This window comes from Labeo rohita, chromosome 20, assembly GCF_022985175.1.
Source record: "Labeo rohita strain BAU-BD-2019 chromosome 20, IGBB_LRoh.1.0, whole genome shotgun sequence".
Taxonomy (NCBI): domain Eukaryota; kingdom Metazoa; phylum Chordata; class Actinopteri; order Cypriniformes; family Cyprinidae; genus Labeo; species Labeo rohita.
Window position 1 is genome coordinate 29430567 of NC_066888.1, and position 21642 is coordinate 29452208.

A 21642-nucleotide genomic window follows, 5' to 3' on the forward strand; every position below is an offset into this window, starting at 1 on the left:
TCTCTTTCTCAGGGAAAAAATCCTACAGACATACATCGAAAGAGGAACTTAAGATGATCTACGGACCCAGAATACCTTGGCAATCACCTAAAAACACCCTAGCAAAACCACCATCATTAAATCAACAGATTTGTACTGTCTAACTCATCTTGTTTTAATTCATGGTATGGTATGAAAATATTTACTAATCTCTATGTTTGAAGTCAAATATGCTTGTATGTTTATTTATATTTGTCATGCACTTCATTTTAAAAGAAAACAATCAGCCGTAATCCAGAAATAAATCATATAATTAGACATTTTTGTGTTTGAACACAAATTAACGTGACGCAGCTCATAAGACATGAATAATCGGTTTGTTTTTTGTGAATATAATCCTGACTGGTGTTTACTCTCCAAACAGAAGTTGCTTGAAAAACATCTTAAGTCTTTAAATCACTGATGAAAAATACAGACGTCAGAATGTAAGTGAAGTCCAGTGTTTAATGCATTTTTGTTGAACGTATTTGTCATTTTTGACATTTATTTTAAAAAAAAGTTATTGCATGTAATCAAACAGATAATGAGGAGACAAAATTAAGAGTATTTTACAACATCCACAAACCTTCACAAGCAGAAATGGTGAAAAACACACACAGAAATGCAGAGGCAGAGCTCCTCACAGACTGAAGTAATGGTCAGATGTGACTAACAAACACAGTAGAGATCAGTCTGCTCTCTTATTCATATTTACACAGACATTTCTCTATATCTCACAAACAAACTTGTGTCTAGTGTTTCCTTTGTTATGGTAAACATATTAAATGTATTATCTGATCATTAAAATGCCTGACTATTAAAGTCTGTTTCTGCCACAGGAAAAAAAGAATTAAAAAAAAGTAATTTATCTCACAATTATGAGAAAAAGAGGAAAACAAAAAGAATTGGGAGATATAAAGTCACAGTTATGTGACATAAAGTTGCAATTCTGAGAAATAAAGCCAGAATATATAGTCAGAATATGTGACCCTGGACCACAAAACCAGTCATAAGGGTCAATTTTATGAAATTGAAATTTATACATCATATGAAAGCTGAAAAAATAAGCTTCCATTAAGATTTCATTGATGTATGGTTTGTTAGGATAGGACAATATTTGCCAGAAATACAACTATTTGAAAATCTGTAATCTGAGGGTGCAAAAAAATCTAAATATTGAGAAAATAACCTATGAAGTTCTTAATAATGCATATTACTAATTAAAAATTAAGTTCTGATATATTTACGGTAGGAAATTTACAAAATATCTTCACAGAACATGATCTTTACTTAATATCTTAATGATTTTTGGCAAAAAAGAAAAATAGATCATTTTGACCCATACAGTGTATTGTTGGCTATTGCTACAAATAAACCCGTGCTACTTATGACTGGTTTCGTGATCCAGGGTCACATATATAAATATCTGACAATTCAGACTTTTTTTGCAATTTAATGTTATGCAGTTCTAAAAAAGTCAGAATTGTGAGGATAAAAAAAAGAGTCAGTAAATCAGTAAATCAAACATGTTCAAATATTCAGTTATTGCTTTAAGATATTTTCACATCTTTGTGAATGGCTGCAAACTATGGAAGCTCATTTTCTGAATAAAAAACTGTTATTGCAACTTTTTATTTCTCAATTCTGACTTTTTTCTCAGAATTGAGTGATATAAACTCACAATTGCGAGTTATAAAGTCAAAACTGCATGATATAAACTTGCAATTCTGACTTTTTTCCTCAGAAATGCATGATTCGCAAACTCACAATTGCAAGAAATAAAGTCAGAATTGAGATAAAAACTCACAAATGACTTTTTCCTCAGAATTGCATTATATAAACTCACAATTGTGAGTAATAAGGCAGAATTGTGAGACAAAAACTCGCAATTCTGACTTTTTACTTAGAATTGTGATATAAACTCGTAATTGCGAGTTATGAAGTCAAAACTGCATGATTTTTTGCACTTTTTTCTCAGAATTGCATTATATAAATTCACAATTGCGAGAAATAAGGCAGATTTGTGAGAAAAACTCGCAATTTTTTACTCAGAATTGTGTGATATAAACTTGCAGTTGTGATTAATAAAGTCAAAACTGCATTTCCTACAGTTCCTACTTTTGTCCTCAGAATTGCGTTATATAAACTCACAATTGTGAGAAATAAGGCAGAATTGTGAGACAAAAACTTCGTTTTATTCAGAATTGTGAGATATAAACTCGTAACTGCAAGTTATAAAGTCAAAACTGCATGATATGAACTTGCAATTCTGACTTGTTTTCTTCAGAATTGTGTGATAAACTTGCAATTGTGAGAAATAAAGTCTTAAAACTGTAAGTTTATGTCTCACAATTCTGACTGAATTACTCGCAATTGTGAGAAAAAATCTGAATTGTGTGATAAAAAGTCGCAATTACCTATTTATTTTTTTATTCAATGACGGAAACAGGCTTGCATAGAAAACAGATATGACTATGGCTTTTCTTTTCTGTCACTGACTGAGCAAGAACCTTCCAATATGGTGTGCTGAAAGGTTCATGTGGTAAAACATAATAAAGGAATAAATAAATGCCGCATTTTGGTTGTGCAGCTCTGTGCAGATCTATTTATAAGCATCAGGAAACCAAAAAATCCTTCATTAGTACTTTATCTATTATGCTAATCAGGTCTTTAAATAAAAGTGCTTTGGTACATCACTTTTTAATGTTTGATGCTGCCACACTTAAGTCCTGTTCATTTTTATGTTTCTGTCTAGACTGCATCTCATTTACCTTCAATTCTGTAGTAGATGTTGTTTAACACATTTTTTTCTTCATATCTGTGTCAGGAGAGCAATTATTGGCTACTATTATGTGGCTGACGCTCTACGGTGATAAAGCTCTTATGAAAACTGAAAATGTTCTTCAGCATATTTTAAAAATAAACCTTGAATAACTTAAATAAAAATGCAAACAATGAACGCCTTCAAGTTTGAGATAATGATTCAACAATATTCACATCCAGCACTCAATGATACACCATCGTTTAAACATTTGGGCTCAGTATGATTTGTTTTTGAAAAAAAAAAGACTTTTCTGCTCACCAAGGCTGCATTTATTTGATCAAAAATACAGTAAAATCAGTAATATTGTGAAATATTATTACAATTTGAAATAACTGTTTTCTATTTGAATAAATTGTAAAATGAAATTTATTCCTGTGATGCAAAGCTGAATTTTCAGCATCACACAATCCTTCAGAAATCATTCTGATATGCTGATTTGCTAGTCAAGAAACATTTCGGATTATTATCAATGTTGAAAACAGTTGTGCTGATAATATTTTTGTGGAAACCATAATGCATTTTGGATTCTTTGATGACTAGAAAGTTTTAAAAAAGCATTTATTTGATATATACATTTTATGTAGATTATAAATGTCTTTACTGCCACTTTTAATCAATTTAATGCATCCTTGCTTAATTTCCTTTAAAAAAAACAAACTTTTGAACAGTAGTGTGTATTTGATACTTCATTTTAACAGTTATCCATCATCCTCAACTATATGAAACCGTATAAATTTGTCTCAGAATATCCTGTATTATTGTTATGCGTCATGACAAGCATCTGTTGTTTCCCATGGATTTGTGAATAATCCTTCATCCAATCGTGTGCAGGAGGGGCGTGTCACCTCTGTTTGATGGTCCAATCGGGTCAAGGATCAGACATTGGCCTCCAGAAGTTCCAGGAAGAGTTTGTGCATGGGGACGCGTCCGTCCTGCTTGATGCTGCAGAAGTGCCGCACGGCTTTGGCGGAGGTCTGGCGGAGGAGCGGAAGGGTCATGATGAGTTTCCCCGTCCGTCGCGGGTCTTCCCTGTGATGGACACACTCGTAATCCAGAAGAGCTTCATGGAGAGAGTCCTGCAGACCCTGAACGGCCTCCACGTCCTCTATATGCATCGAGTCTGAGAGAGGAAATCAAAATATTTTCTTTAAATTCTGAATGCTTTGGAGAAATGCAGCATTACATCACTTGCTCACCAGAATCCTCTGCAGTGAATGGGTGCCGTCAGAATGAGAGTACAAACAGCTGATAAAAACATCATAGTAATCCACAAGTAATCCACACAACTCCAGTCAATAAATGAATGTCTTGTAAAGTGAAAAGCTGTGTTTGTAAGAAACAAATCCATCAAGACTTCTTTAACTTAAAACCGTTGCTTCTGGTCAAAAAATGTGTCCATAATCCATAATAACGTTTCCCCCGGTGAAAATTTTTTTGTTTCTTATAAATATGCAGGTTTATGCTTCATAACATGTTAATTGATGTACTGGAGTGGTGTGGATTACTTGTTAGGTTGGTTAGAAAAAGCCAACCTACTGATCTGCTACTTAAGCTTTTTATTATTATTCTTCTTAGCCAAACTTCTGAACGCTTCTCCTCCTAGAGCTTTCAAGCTAGAACCACCAAACTCAGCCCGGCTCTTCAGACTGATCTTACTTAGTGTGCTATATCTTTTCTATAACTTCTATAACTTGCTAATCATGCTAGCAACATGCTATTAACATGTTAATCATGCTAGAAACATGTTAACAAATTGCTAATCACGCAAGAAACCTGCTAGTAACTTGTTAAAAATGTTAGAAACATGCTAGAAACATGCTAGCAACATGCTAATCATGCAAGGAACATGCTAACAACTTGATAATCATGCTAGAAACATGCTAGCAACATGGTAACAACCTGCTAATCATGCTAGTAACATGCTAATCATGCTAGAAATATGCTAGCAACATGTTAACAAATTGCTAATCACGCAAGAAACCTGCTAGCAACTTGCTAATAATGTTAGAAACATGCTAACAACCTGCTAATCATGCTAGAAACATGCTAGCAACATGCTAACAAATTGCTAATCATGCAAGAAACCTGTTAGCAACTTGCTAATAATGTTAGAAACATGCTCGCAACCTGCTAATCATGCAAGGAACATGCTAATCATGCTAGAAACATGCTAGCAACATGTTAACAAATTGTTAATCATGCAAGAAACCTGGTAGCAACTTGCTAATCATGCTAGCAACAATGCTAGCAACTTGATAATCATGCTACAAACATGCTTATCATGCTAGCAACATACTAGTAACACGGCAATCATGCTAGAAACAGACTAGCAACATGCTACTAACTTGCTAATCATGTTAAAAACATGCTAGCAACTTGCTAATAATGTTAGAATCATACTACTAACCTGTTAATTATCTATCTATCTATCTTCTATCTATCTATCTATATGAAAGACTGCATTCAAACTTTAACCTTTTAAAACTACTTTAAACTTCAAACTATTTCAAACTGAAAACCATCAAACTTAAAACTTTTTAAAACTTTTCAAATTTTCTGGTAAGGCTTTCTCAAGCCAACTTAAAGATTGTCTTGACAAACTTTTTTATCTAGTTGATTATTGTGATGTTTTTATCAGCTATTTGGACTCTCATTCTGACGGCACTCATTCACTGCAGCAGATCCAATGCTGAGCAATGATGTAATGCTAAATATATCCAAATCTGTTTAGATGAAGAAACAAACTCACAATTCCTTGCACAAATGTTCTGTGTAAGTGTCTGTCTCTTTACCTGAGTTGGCGAGAGCGATGGCTTTCAGAGTGACAAACTCTTCTCTCTCCAGCCTCATGGACCTGTACCTGCGCACCAGCTGTAATATGGCCTTGTGGAGCTCCAGCAGACCTGCTGATTTGGCCTGTTCAGCATCCATGATGTAATCATCCGCAAACACCAGCCTGTCCTCACAGGGCAGCGAGCAAAAAGCCACACGCAGGATGAGGATCTCCATCCACGCACTCTGCAGGAGACTCATCTGATCGGACAGACAGAGGCTGGAGAAACCTGCAGGAGTGATCAGAGAACTGTCTCTTTAAAAAATATCTAATCAGCTAAATAAACAACTAATTAAATAAGTGGCATAATAACATTATAAAAGCATATCTAAACAATTCCAACAAATAAACCACATCACCACCTAACTAGTAAATATTATACTATTAATAGTTAAAAAGTAAATATTCAGTAAAAAAAAAAAAATATATAACTAAAACAACCAATCACCTAAATAACTACTTAAACTGCTGAACACCTAAATAAGTAAATAAATAGCTAAATAAATAACCTATTACCTAAATATCTGAATAAACATCTAACAGCTAAGATAAACGAAATTAATATCCAATCAAATAAATCTAACAATTTAAAACAACTAGTTGCAAATAGAACTAAATAAACTGATCATGACCTTGATAAGTAAATAATCAGATAACTAAAACAACTAATCACTAAATTAACTAATTAAACCAATAAACAGATAAATGAGTAATAAAGAACACCTATGTCAGTAAATAATCAGCTAAATAGTTAAATAAACAATCACCTATAAACAAACTGAATAACTAACTAATCACATAATTATATAAATAAACTATAAACAACTCATTCCTTAAACAATAAACCATCACATAAGTAAATAACTAATTAACAAACAACTAATCACTTAAGTAACTAATTAAACCACTAATCAGCTAAATTAGATACTGAAACACCTATACGAGTAAATAATCAGCTAAAAAGTTAAATAAATAACAATCACCAATATTATATATATATTTTTTTTTTTTCTAAAACAATTGCTAAGACAAACAAATAACTAACTACTGACATAATTATCTAAATAAACTATAAACTAATTCCCTAAACAACAAATAATCACATAAGTAAATAACCAGCTAATTACCAAAACCATGAATCACTTAATCAACTAATTAAACTACTAATCCGCTAAATGAGATAATGCAATGCCTATATGAATAAATAATCAGCTAATTAACAAAACAACTAATCATGTAATTAATTCATTACACCAATAATTTGCTAAATGAGTAATACATAACAGCTATTTAACTGCTACATAGTTAAATAACCAATCATCTAAATAAAAAACTAATTTCCTAAACAATTAAAGATAAACTAAGTAAATAACTAATCAAACAATTATCTAAAAAAAACAACTAATCATCACATAAGTAAATAATCAACTAATTAACAAACAACTAATCACTTAAGTAACTAATTAAACCAATAATCAGCTAAATGAGATAACAAAACAACTATGTGATAAAAAAATCAGCTCTCTCTCCTTCCACTTGCTCCCTTTTATCAGGGGTCAGTAAATAATCAGCTAAATAGTTAAATAAATAACTGATCACCTAAATATCTAAATGAAAAAATATTTCTAAAACAACTACGAAGATAAACAAACTAAATAAATAACGAATCACATATTTATCTAAATAAACTATGAACAATTAATTCCCTAAATAACAAATCGTAACCTAAGTAAATAACCAGTTAATTACCAAAACTAATCACTTAAGTAACTAATTAAACCACTAATCGGCTAAATGAGATAAGGAAACACTTATATAAGTATATAATCAGCAAAATAGTTAAGTAAATAACCAATCACCTAAATATCTAAATAAACAACTAATTTCTGAATGCTAAATGTAACTAATTAAACTAATCAGCTAAATAAGATAACGAAACATAAGTAAATAATCACCTAACTAATCAACTAAATAAACTACTAATTTTATAAACAATTACTATGATAACCAAACTAAATAAATAAGTAATTACATAATTATCTAAATAAACTATAAACAACAAATTCCCCAAACAACAAACAATCGCAGAAGTAAACAAACCAACTAATTACTTAAGTAATTAATTGAACCACTAGCTAAATGAGATAACGAAACACCTATATAAGTATATAATTCAGCAAAATAGTTAAGTAAATAACTATTTACCTAAATATCTAAATAAACAACTAATTTGTTTATTTGTTTAAGCAACTAATTGGACAAACTAAATAGCTAATCACCTAAATAAGTACATGATCCACTAAATAACTAAACAAACAACTAATCCTTTAATTAACTAAACTACTAATCAGCTAGATAAGAAATACAAAACAACTACAAGTAAATAATCAGCTAAATAACAAACATCTAAATAAAAAACTAATTTCCAAAACAACTAATCTGATAAACAAACTAAATAACCACAGTCACCTAAATGAGTACATAACTAGTTATATAACTAAAAAAAATGGTCATTGTAGTAACTCAGTAGCTAAATAACCAAAGTACTTAAAAAAATCTAATTAATGCCCTAAATAACTATATTTTAAAAATAACCAGCCAATTATCTAAATAAATAAAACACCAAAATAAGTAAATAATCAGATAAATACATAACAAAAATATCTAAACAACTAATTGCCTAAACAACTAAATAAACTAATCATGACTTAAATAGGTAAATAATCAGATAACTAAAACAGCTAACCATCTAGGTACTTATCAGCTAACTTATCAGTAAATAATCAGATAAATATCTAAATAAACTAATAATTTCCTAAACAACCAATAAGATAAACAAACTAAATAAATAACCAACTGCATATCTAAATAAACTATTTCCTAAACAACTAAATAAACAAATCAGCATTTAAATAAATGATCCGCTAAATAACAAAACAACTAATCACTTAATTAACTAATTAAACCAATAAACAGCTAAATGAATCGTACAAAACCTATAAAAGTAAATAATCAGCCAAATAGTTAAATAATTAACCAGTTAGTTAAATATCTAAACAAACAACTAATTCCAAAACAATGAATAAGATAAACTAGAAAAAATAACTAATGACTAATCATCATATATGTAAATACTCTAAACAACTAATGACTTAAGTAACTAATTATTTAATCAGTACATAAAACATAAACAACTATAAGTAAATAATCAACCAAATAACAATAATCTAAATATCTAAACAAACTAATTTTCAAAACAACTAATCTGATAAACAAACTAAATAATCAAATAGTCACCTAAACAAGTGCATAACTAGCTTTATAACTAAAACACCTTGTCAGTGTAGTAACTTAATAGCTAAATAACCAAATAATTTTAACACTAACCAGCTAAGTAAATAAAAAAAAACCGAATTAAATGCCTAAATATCTATATTTCACAATAATAAGCCAAATATCAAAATAAATGCAACTAATCAGCTAAATATCTGCCTCTGAGCTGTTTAATCAGATGAACAAAATGACCTTTAAATCTGACAGATAAAACCCTCCTAATTGTAAAGCTAATTTGATGCTGGACTGTGACCTCTGTTAGGAAAGAAAGCGTCTGTGTGTTTGTGTGACAGAGGTTTGTCCCTGAAGAACAGTGTCAATGACGGACGAATCACTCTCATTCACGTTCTCTCACACTTAATTAAAAAGCCAGTGATTAGTTTGGTGTGGCGAGGGAGGAGAGCAGCTTTGATTTGATTTTCACCCATCACAGATGTTTATCAGAGGCCGTAATGGCTCGTATCTCTCGCTCGCTCTCCTCCTGAGTGACGTTCATTAGCTGATTGGATCTCGGCGCTGATCGATCGCGGGCCGAATGAGGCGGCTCCGCCGTTCACGCTGAGCTCGGGAGATGCGGTCGTATCGACGTCTTTGAAACGTGTTAACGGAATCAAAGGGCCTTCGTGACACTCAAACAACGCAAATAAAACAACCCCACAGCCATTTAAATCAGCAATGTCATCCTCCATTGTACGTCCTGCTTTAGATGCCAGGGGAAAGACAATGCTGCTGTCACACACTGTTGACATGAACACACACAACTGCTCCTGTGTATGTAAAACACACACACACAAACATAGGGTTTTTATGTTTTGCAGGGACTTTCCATAAACATAATGATTTTAAACATGTAAAGCTGTTTTCCTCATAGGAATTAAAAGAATGTCCCCACAAGGTCAAACATTTCAGGTTTTTCATACCATTGTGAGGACATTCAGTCCTCACAATGTAGTGTTTATGTAGACCACACACACACACACACACGCACACACAGAGTTTGCAAAAATGAGCTAAACAAAAACAAATACCAAAGAAAAAAAAATCTGTTTTTTAAACAAAAAAGTGTGGTTTTGTTTTTAAATGTAATACAAATATTAAATTGAAACATACATAAACAAATATTAAATTATTGAATATATATATATATATATTTATTTTTAGTACAACATATATTGTAAACAAACACAGTTGGTAAACCAAAACCAAAGAAAATAAATCTATATTTTTAAAATAAAAAAGTGTTACCACTTTTAAATATATTTTTAAAATGACATTTAAAATATATAAACAAATATAAATATCAAATTATTGATTAAGACTATGTTCACAGTTTGCACAAGTGAGCTTAAATCTGTTTTTAAAATAAAATTGTTGTTTTATTTGTTATATTAAAAACTTTTGTTTAAAAAATTAAATATATTAAAAATATATACTTTTTTATATAAATATAAAAATATTAATTAAATATCAAAATATGAACAATTATAATTATTTTCACACACACACACAGTTCGCAGAAGTGAGCTAAACCAAAACCAAGAGAAAAAAAAAGTTTTAAAAATAAAAGTGTTTTGTTTGTTATATATACAGTATATATACAAATAGATTAAAACTATTAATTTAAAAAAATAAATTAATTTAAAAATAATATTAAATTAAAAATATATGGATAAATATAAAAATAAAATTCTGGAAAAAATTATATATGTATGTTGCTCCTAGAAATTGGAAAACAGTACTTTAATAGCAGCTTTTAAGAATAGACCTTACAAAATGTTGTTAGTTTTACATATTTAATTTTACACATTTTTATGTTTAAGGGTTGAATTGTCCTTGCACAATTTTTTTAAAAATGCAATATATTTTTATATTATTATGTATGTTTTTTTTTAGTACAACATATACTGTACATATGAATGTATAAAGACATATTCTCTGAAAACAAGTTTTAATGTTTTATCTACCAATTTGAATTTCTCAGTTTAAGGATGTTTAGATACTATAAAATAAAAATACTAATAATAATAATTTTTTTCACTTGATGTCATAATTTGTGTAGTCAGCATAATTAACCTTTTAAAAAAACAACGGAGGTCTCCAAAATGTCTTCATGTCAAATGTGAAATATTCACTCACATTCTCTGTGTTCAGATGTGAACTAATTGTGTTTATTTACCAAATACTGTAATCTAGTGTACAAAGCTATGTCATATAATCAGTCACTTGTTACAGAGAATCACACACACACATCCACACATCCACATACACACACACACCTGGTTTTGTGGTTTGTTTTGTAAGCATTACTACAGAGGTCAGTATCAACACAAAAACAGGTGCTGGCCAGTTCTCTGCACGAGTGTGTGCACTGAGATATAGTTGTAAAAGTGAGCGAAATCTGACGAAACCTGTGAGGATGAAGACACAGGACGTCCTCAGAAAAATTATTCATAAATAAAGCAACCATTACAGTTAGTCTGTAGTAAATATATTGGCTTTAGCAACAAAAGTCAATGAAAAATCCTCACTGAGACACTTAAATGTGTGCAAGTGTGTTTAGAGCTGTTAAAGGAATCAATGACTTGAGTACAGGAAGACATTTAATAATCAAATTCCTCTGAAAACATCTAATGCATTTGACATTCCAGTCTCACATATTGTGTGTGTTTGTGTGTGTTGTTAGGTTATACAGAAACACATCCGAACTAACAGCACTTTATCTCTGTGTATCCAAAACAAATAGTAGATAATACACACACGTGTGATTAAAGTCTGATAGTACCTGGTATGTTTTTGGCCCAGCTGATGTTCAGCACAAGCTCTCTGTCGGCGAGGTCACACAGGGTCGTCAGGGCTTTGATGTCGCTGTCAGGGAGGGCGGGGTCAGGCATGGCACACACCTTCTCTGGCTCCGCCCCCAACAGCAGGGTCACCACCTTATTCTCCCCCTGAGCGCTGCAGGACGCTAATATAAAGAAACACAGAATATTAACACATATAGGTTATAAATTGCCTACAGTGTGTAGGTTTTGGCTTTGTTTTCCTGTTGACATGCTCTCTACAGTCCTCATACATTATATATGCAAATTTGCATTACTTTGTTCTCTGCAGATCCAGCCTTCTCGCACACCACAAATGGTTGATTATGTACCATGCCTGCATGCTGTTGGTCAAACTCCTTTTCAGTCAATACCTTCAGCAAGTATTAATAGTGTGCATTAATCCCTGCAGCGCTGGTTTCATAAGTATTTTTTCTTTCATTAATTTTTCCCATAGGGATTTTTTTAAAAAGTGCTATAAGCGACAAACCAAGCCAACCAGCTAGGAGGAAAATCACAATATTACAAACTTTTATTTAAAGCAAAAAAAATTCAAAGGTACACAAGTGTGTGCTTATCGGCATTCATGTGGGAAAGAACTATAATCCCATGAGCAATTGCAAAAGACATTAAATTCATATGAAGAGTTAATTTGCAAAAACAGATAAGTTCATTTTTAACAATTTTTAAAAATCATGTTTTTTCATTGTGCATTCCAGGTAATCTCAGTCAAACTGCAGCTGGGTTATTTTGATTAAGTAATAATAATAATAATAATAAATACAGCTACCTAACACAATAAAACACAGTAAAAACATGATAACATAATAAAAAACACAATATTTTAAAATGGTAAAAAAAGTTTATCTGTTTTTGCAAATAAAATCTTCATATATAAAATAAAAATATGACAATAAAATAGATAATATATATAATTCATATAAATTATATATAACTAAATATAAATATATTTAATTAAAAATTTTAATATAACAATATGTTGTTTTTTTTTGCACTATATATATATATATATATATATATATATATATATACACTACCAAGTTTTTGAACAATTTTTAATATTTTTTAAAGAAGTCTCTTCTGCTCACCAAGCTTGCATTTATTTTATCCAAAGTCCAGCAAAAACAGTAAAATTTAAAAATACTTTTACTTTTTAAAATAACTGTTTTTTATTTGAATATATTTTAAAATGTAATTTATTTCAAAGCTCTCATTAGTGGTGCTAAATGGGAGTGGGTGGAGCTTAAAGCTCATTTCATGCAATTTGCTCACTGCGACTCTTTGATTGGTGAAATTTCTCTACAGCATTATGGGTCATGTATTATTTTTTTAAACAGTGATTCCGCCATTAAACACAACTATTTAAAACTAATGGCTTCAACAAGAGCATATACCATAGATTAACAACCTTGGAGCTCATAGTAGGTCTGTTTTTAAAGGTTAATAAGTTATTGTGAAAAAAAAAGCCATTTTTACTTCTGGAATCCGACTGCTGCACTCTCTAGGAAAACAAAGCCAAAACCTGGACATATTAGGCATTTAGAAATCCCTGGCATGACATGTTTGGGAAAAAGAGGACATGTGGTCCCCCTGTACACATATGCTGAGGTGCAGTGCATTTCTTACGTTGTTTTCTGTGAGGTTGCTGCACACTGAAGTACACGCTGGAATCAGAGTCGATTCTTCTCTTATATTTCTGGCGTCCTCCTCGCACCCGGTCCAAACGCACACCTGAGTCACACACACGGGATGAGAAAAACAACTTGCTCATTATGTAGAAATATAAAGTTTGACTGAAACAGCTGCATGAAACAGTCTTTCATACATTTTTGGCAGCGTTTTTAAAAAAGCAGGTGCACTGAAATAAAATCAGGCCAGCAATAATGCGACTCCACACCTGCACTAATATAACACTCTTTGCCTGTTTGCTGACTGCTGTAGTTTTATCTGAGTATAATTATTATTTTTACGGTTATGTTTGTGAAAGCACTTGAGTACAGCTGCATTTTCCAGAAGCCCATGATATATGTGGGCTTAATCGCAGACACTTTCATAGAAAAACAAATCAAAAGAACATGCATTGAGTGTCATTCATGTTATTTATTGCACTGGACTTAGTGAATCTCACAAAACCTGTCATGAACATTGCAAAAATAAAATGCAAAAACACACACACACACACTCACACATTACCTAAAATTATAAAATTGTGGTGAAATGTGACTGTTTTTGTGAGATTCATCCACACACACACCCTCTCACCTTCCCGCAGCATTCCCACAGACAGACACTTAGTGAAGCGACAGGCCTGACAGGACTTCCTCCTCCTTTTAGTGATCTCACAGTCTCTGCTAACTGAACAATTGTACTCGATATTACCTGACAGAGACAAACAGGCCATCATTATCATCAAAATATTCATCTAGCAAAGACGGTTTACCAAACACGCAAAACTGTTTTCCATTTTAAATACATTTGTAAAAAATACAGTAAAATCAGTGATATTGTGAAATATTATTACAATTTAAAATAACTGTTCTCTATTTAAATATATATTTTAAAATACAGTAAAAACACAGTAAAATCAGTAATATTGTGAAATATTGTTACAATTTAAAATAACCGTTTTCTATTTTAAAATATTTAAAAAATACAGTAAAACAATTTTGTGAAATATTACAATTTTAAATATCTGTTTTCTATTTAAATATATTTTTAAAAATACAGTAAAAATACAATAAAATCAGTAATATTGTGAAATAAAATATTATTGCAGTTATAAATAACTGTTTTCTATTTAAATATATTTAAAAATACAGTAAAATCAGCAATATTGTGAAATATTACAGTTTAAAATAACTGTTTTCTATTTTTAAATATTTTTAAATACAGTAAAATCAGTAATATTGTGCAATATTATTACAATTTAAAATAACTGTTTTCAATTTAAAATTATTTTTAAATACAGTAAAATCAGTAATATTGTGAAATAATATTACAATTTAAAATAACAGTTTTCTATTTAAACAATATTTTAAAAATACAGTAAAACAATTTTGTGAAATATTACAATTTTAAATATCTGTTTTCTATTTAAATATATTTTAAAAAAATATATAAAATCTGTAAAAAAATACAATAAAATCAGTAATATTGTAAAATATTATTAGAGTTATAAATAACTTAGTAATACTAAATAGTAAATATATTTAAAAAATACTGTAAAAATACAGTTAAATCAGTAAAATCAACTATTACAATTAACTGTTATATTCACTGTTATATTTAAATATATTTAAATTTGTAATTTATTTCAGTGATGCAAAGCTGAATTTTCAACATCATTACTCCAGTCTTCAGGGTCACATGAACCTTCCTTCAGAGCATTTCTTGTTTTCGTTTAGTGTTAAGGTACTAACATAACTAAAACTGAATAAACTAAAAACTAAAATTTAAAACCAAAAAAGAAAAAACTAATAAAAATGACAAAAACACCTCTAAAACACTTCTAAAACTTTAACCAAAAATAATACTTTTTGTTCAAAATATTAACAAAAACAGACAAACAGATATCCAGTTGGTGTCCTGACCTTGAATAGTACGTTTGAAGAAGGCTTTGCAGGCCTCGCAGGAAGCCACTCCATAGTGGAAACCGGACGCAACGTCTCCACACACCAGACACAGGCGTTTTTGGCCCAAGTTCAGCCCATATCCACTCTTCACCTGCGTTTCCTCCAGGAGCCTGCAGGGGGCGCCGGGAGGCCTGAGATCCGCCTCAACTGCAGGGTACGAATTGGGAGAGTCCAGACTTGCTTGGTTTCCTTTAGTTACTGAACTGTAGCTGCTCCCAGCGTCCGACGATGCCCCGGGACTGTGCTGGGTCAGACTGTCCGACAGGGAGGACGGGCTCGACGGTTCGGTCTTGATGTAAGCGGGACAGTGGCTGTCGACTGACATCATGTCCAGAAAACTTGGGGAAAAAAAGAGAATAATGAGAGTTAAGAAATGGGGACAAAGACATGACTGCGTTATCTTTATTACATTAAATTTGATTACTATTACACACACTGTAAATGTCAGACACACTACCAGTCAAAAGTTTTTGAACAGTAAGACTTTTAATGTTTTTTTAAAGTCTCTTCTGCTCACCAAGCCTGCATTTATTTGATCCAAAGTACAGCAAAAACAGTAAAAATGTAAAATACTTTTACTATTTAAAATAGCTGTTTTCCATTTGAATATATTTTAAAATTTATTTTATTCCTGTGATTTCAAAACTGAATTTTTAGCATCATTACTCCAGTCACATGGTCCTTCAGAAATCATTCTAATATTATGATTTGCTGCTCATGAAACATTTATTATTATTATTACTATGTTGAAAACAGCTGAGGAGAATTTTTTCAGCTCAGAAGAACAGCATTTATCTGAAATCTGACACTGAAGACTGGAGTAATGATGCTGAAAATTCAGCTTTGCATCACAGAAAATAAATTACATTTTACAATATATTCTAATAAATCATAGTTATTTAAAACTGTAAAAATATTTCACAATTATTACTGTTTAACTATACTTGGTGAGCATAAAAGACTTCATTTAAAAAATGTACCAACCCCAGCAGTAATGTATTTTTGTTTAATGTTTAAACAGCATTAAAACTAATAGCCGTAAAAGCATTATTTTAACATGACGTGTATTACCCTGATGGTGTTTTGTCCTTGTGCAGGTCACACTGTGCACATTCTACAACTTGTTTATGTTTATAATGTTTGTATTTTCATTAGCCATGGTTTATGGAAAGACCATTTTGATGAATCCCAAACCATTGTACTATAAATTCACCAGGATTTGTTTCACAGCGCACGGATCCCTTAAATGAGTTCCAATCTGACAGAACAGCAAATTAGTGCTTTTCTTTTTTATCAGCACAACTATATTTCCCACTATGTCAGATGTAATGTTTACAGCACACACAGCACCTGAACACACCTGTTTTATCACTCCATCTCACACACACACACAGCAGCCAGTAACGTGAGCCTAAAGCCCATCAGGGTTTTTGTCTGGGATCCAGAGGAATTACCTGTGACTCCATCACACATCTAAAATCCTATTGCTGTAAGACGCACGGCGAACGCTGCCAAAACGTGTGCTTATTAAAGCGCTCTGCCTCATTTCTTACGTAAATATACAGCAGGATTATATCTATGATTTTACCATAGTTTCTCAACTCTTCTAAAATAAAGAGTTAAGGACTTTGAATGAAGGTTGATCAATAGTTGATGGTATTACTTAAGTTCTTTCAACCAACATATTAGTTTCTGGGTCCTTAAAGCATGACGCTTTCCTACAAAAATGTACATAAACATCATAAAGAACCCAGAAACCATGACTAAAGAATAAAAAGTCATCGTGGAACTTAAACAGGACCTCTTATTTTATTATTTTAGTTCTAAATGGAAACTTTTAACATGATGCACTAAAATAAAGTCTGATGATGGACAGTTTGCAAGTGGAATGTGCATCTAAAATATATATTTTGACTACTAATAAGCTGCTGATTAAGGAAAAACACATACTATTTTATCTTTTGTAGTCAAAGTATAACTGGACAATATTTTATGAGCACATGCACATGAAGTTTTACTCTCCAAAATCCATTTCTTTCTCTTATTATCACAATAAATCATTAAAATAAATCAAATATAAAGCGAGTTACTCACTGTTACTGTAAGTCACATGTGTCTCAACATAGTATATAGTTTAAAGTAAAATAGTTTCCACCAAAATACATAATAAAAATTAATCTCTTTTAATCAGAGCAAGACAATTGTAGCCATTTCTTGTTTATTTTTTACTATATGAACCTGTATATAATTATGGTAAAGGGGAAACTATGATTACATCTTTTATACAGACGTATATAACAAAGTTCCAGCAAACCAAATGATAAAAAATCTAAAAATTGTTTGTATATAGATATAAAAAAACACAGTTATGCTCATATAGAGTTAATAAATCAATAAAGTTACTTACTTGTTCTGTTCAGAGGGGAAAGAAAACGACTCCGGGTGATAAAACTGCACTAGATCCATTAGACAGCTGAAAATGAAACCATAACCTGAGGAAACTCCTGTTAAAGACACTAATTTTCTCACTTATTTCGTCCGTAATGTTTTATTGTAATAACACTCGTCTGTTTCTCCTCACTGCGTTTCTGCTACTGCAGCGCAACCGCTAAAAACCCCGGCACGGCTGCTTATGAATATTAAATACGCGTTTCACGTTGTTTCCGCCTTAATGCCAACGTCAGCAGACGTTCGACCAATGGGAGTGGAGTTTAATGAATATTAATAAGCTTAGCGCAGGTGAGTTTGAGAATTTAGTTTGAGAATTAAATGAATCTTTTCTAAGGAGGAACACGACAAAATTAAAACGGTTTATAGTACAAGCGATATTTTAAGGTCAGTACTGAAATTTTAATGCGATTTTCTCAGTGTAGAAAATGTTGTATGTTCTAACTAGCTTCAAAAAAACATACATAGTACATTGATCAGCTGGTAATACCATGGTACTTTGATAAACACTACGCAAAATGTAGACATGGTATTTACATTGTACTTCAGGGCACTACCATGGTAAGTGATGAGACTTACACTACCAGTCAAAGGTTTTTGAACAGTAAGATTTTTATTGTTTTTATGTATTTATTTATTTTAAAAAAGTCTCTTCTGCTCACCAAGCCTGCGTTTATTTCAAATAATAAATTATCAAAAATTTGAAATAGTTTTACTATTTAAAATAACTATTTTCCATGTAAATATATATTAAAATGTAATTTATTCCTTTGATTTTAAAGCTTAATTTTAGCATCATTACTCCAGTTATATGATCTGTCCGAAATCATTCTAATATTATGATTTGCTGCTCAAAAAACATTTATTATTATTATTATTATGTTAAAAACAGTTGAGTATTTTTTTTTTCAGGTTTCTTTGATGAATAGAAAGTTCAGAAGAACAGCATTTATCTGAAATAGAAATCTTTTATAACATTATAAATGTCTTTATTATCCCTTTTGATCAATTTAAAGCATCCTTGCTAAATAAAAGTATTATTTTCTATAACTTCTCCCAAAAAAAAAAGTATACTGACTCCAAGCTTTTGAATAGTATAGTGTATAATGTTACAAAAGCTTTTTATTTCAGATAAATGCTGATCTTTGGATCTTTCTATTTATCAAAGAATCCTGAAAAATGTACTAAAATGTTTTAAATATTGATATTAATAATAAAAAATGTTTCTTGAACAGCAAATCAGCATATTAGAATGATTTCTGAAGGATCGTGTGACTGGAGTAATGATGCTAAAAATTCAACTTTGAAATCACAGGAATAAATTAGATTTTTAAATGTATACAAATAGAAAACAGTTATTTTAAATAGTAAAATATTTCAACATTTTACTGTTTTTGCTGCACTTTAAATCAAATAAATACAAGGCTTGCTGAGTAGAAAAGACTGCTTTTTTTCTGGTAGTGTACATAAAAGTATCACAAAATCTGAAGACTACATAAGGATTTTCACTATAAACACTGCAATTCTTGTTTTCAAAACTTTAAAACAAAGCATTTTCTATCATCTCCTGCACAGGTAATTAGCTTAATGCTCTGCAAACTTACAAGAAACAATAAGGTGTTTATGCGAGATCAAGTGTATCTTTGTGTTTGAAAAGAGAAAGCCTCCATTATGCAGGAGGTAAACAGACAGTATTTTCAGTGGTATTATCCAGAAAAGCCTCTGTCCACTCATGTGGCGAGAGCAAACACACGCTGAGCTGAAAAACAAAAGGAGATCTCAACGCTTTCTGCGTCTAAGTCTGACATTTACTCAATTCTGCCACTCTCTCACCATCATCATTGTCAGTGCAGACTTCACAGCAGGAAACGCACCTCATTAAACATCCTCCTGATCACAACTACACCCAGATCAGACAGACAGGTCTGACCACTGCAAGTTCATATCATCAGTTGAAATATTTCACAAAGAGGAAATACGTCCATGGCATTTACTGCTGGTGTCTTTTTACTATGCTGCATTAGAGAGATGAAGAAAGTGCTTCTTAAATTTTGTGCAACAAGCATCAGGTGGTTAGTGAACGTCTACCGTCACAGTTTCTCTCATCTTCCTGTTGTGAATTTGTGAGAGTATCTGTGACAGTTGTTACCTGTGTGCTGAGCGTTACGTAACTCAGGTCTCAAAGTGATGAGCTAAGCAGGATTACATGCTGGATTTCCTCTGACTGAGACGATTCTCATCTCGTTTGTCTCACGCACGTCTGTGAGACACAGAAACAGATGATGACACAGCTTTTTATCCCTAATGTTGAGTTCTGGTCACTTTGATTTAGAGAGGGCTTTATTTTTCCTGTGAATGCAAGTTAATGTTATTAGATTGGACTAAAACTTTGCAAAACTTTTTTTTTTTTTGGGGGGTAATTTTTAGTACTTTCTGGGGATTTTTCCATCCATCTTATGCACTTGTGTACAAAACAGTCACAGTCTGTTAAACTGATAGCTAATTAATTGTAGAAAAAATATATCTTAATAATATATAGTTGAGGTCAGAAGTTTACATACACCTTGCAGAATCTGCAGAGTGTTAATTATTTTACCAAAATAAGAGAGATCATACAAAATGCATGTTATTTTTTTGTAGTACTGACCTGAATAAGATATTGCACATTAAATACATTTGCATAGTTCACAAGAGAAAACAGTAGTTGAATTAAAAAAAAAACTCTGTTCAAAAGTTTACATATGCTTAATTCTTAATACTGTGTTTTTACCTGAATGATCCACAGCTGTGTTCATGAGTCCCTTGTTTGTTCTGAACAGTTAAACTGCCTGCTGTTCTTTAAATGTTTTGGTTTTTCAGCATTTTTGTGTATTTGAACCCTTTCCAACAATGACTGTATAGTTTTGAGATCCATCTTTTCACACTGAGGACTACTGAGGGACTCATATGCAACTATTACAGAAGGTTCAAATGCTCACTGATGCTCCAGAAGGAAACAAAATGCATTAAGAGCCGGGGGGGTGAAAACTTTTGGAATTTGAAGATCAGGGTAAATTTAACTAATTTTGTCTTCTGGGAAACATGTAAGTATCTTCTAAATGAAAAAAAATATATGATATTTAGGCAAAATAAGAACAATTTACACATCTTCATTCTGTTCAAAAGTTTTCACCCAGTCATTGTTAGAAAGGGTTTAAATACACAAAAATGCTATTTTTTTGTTTTTGTTTCAAAGAACAGCGGGCAGTTTAACTGTTCAGGACAAATAAGGGATGCATGAACAGCTATAACTAAACAAAAAACAGCTGTGGATTATTCAGGTAACAACACAGTATTAAGAATCAAGTGTAAGTGAACTTTTGAATGGGGCCATTTTTATAAATTTACTATTTTCTCTTGTAAATATCTTATTCAGATTAAGTACTAAATAAAAAATAATACGCATTTTGTATGATTAACATTTTGCAGATTCTGCAAGGTGTATGTAAACTTTTGACCTCAGCTGTATCTTGAATCTAACAACAAAACAAAAGTCTAATTTCAAAAAATGGAACAGTCCTTAAATGTTTGACACCCAAGAAGAGTTTGGTCATGTTGTTATTTAAATTTGTAGCACTGACTGCATTCTATTTTAGAACTAATCAGGATTCTGTTGTTCACACTGATTCTGGACGCTTTGAATAAATCCTCAACATATCAGCTGCTAAGCAGAAC

General features: G+C 31.4%; 1 protein-coding gene across 1 annotated transcript; it reads right to left on the minus strand.

Moving 5' to 3' along the window:
- Positions 1-442: 442 nt before the first annotated feature.
- On the minus strand, positions 443-18051 carry esrrgb (estrogen-related receptor gamma b). Its single transcript, XM_051137865.1, has 7 exons — positions 17888-18051; positions 15439-15818; positions 14111-14227; positions 13475-13579; positions 11791-11973; positions 5635-5904; positions 443-3962 (listed from the first exon to the last, which is right to left on the minus strand). Exons 1-7 carry the CDS (start codon positions 17944-17946, stop codon positions 3718-3720), a joined length of 1359 nt encoding a protein of 452 aa, XP_050993822.1. The 5' UTR covers positions 17947-18051; the 3' UTR covers positions 443-3717.
- Positions 18052-21642: the final 3591 nt, after the last annotated feature.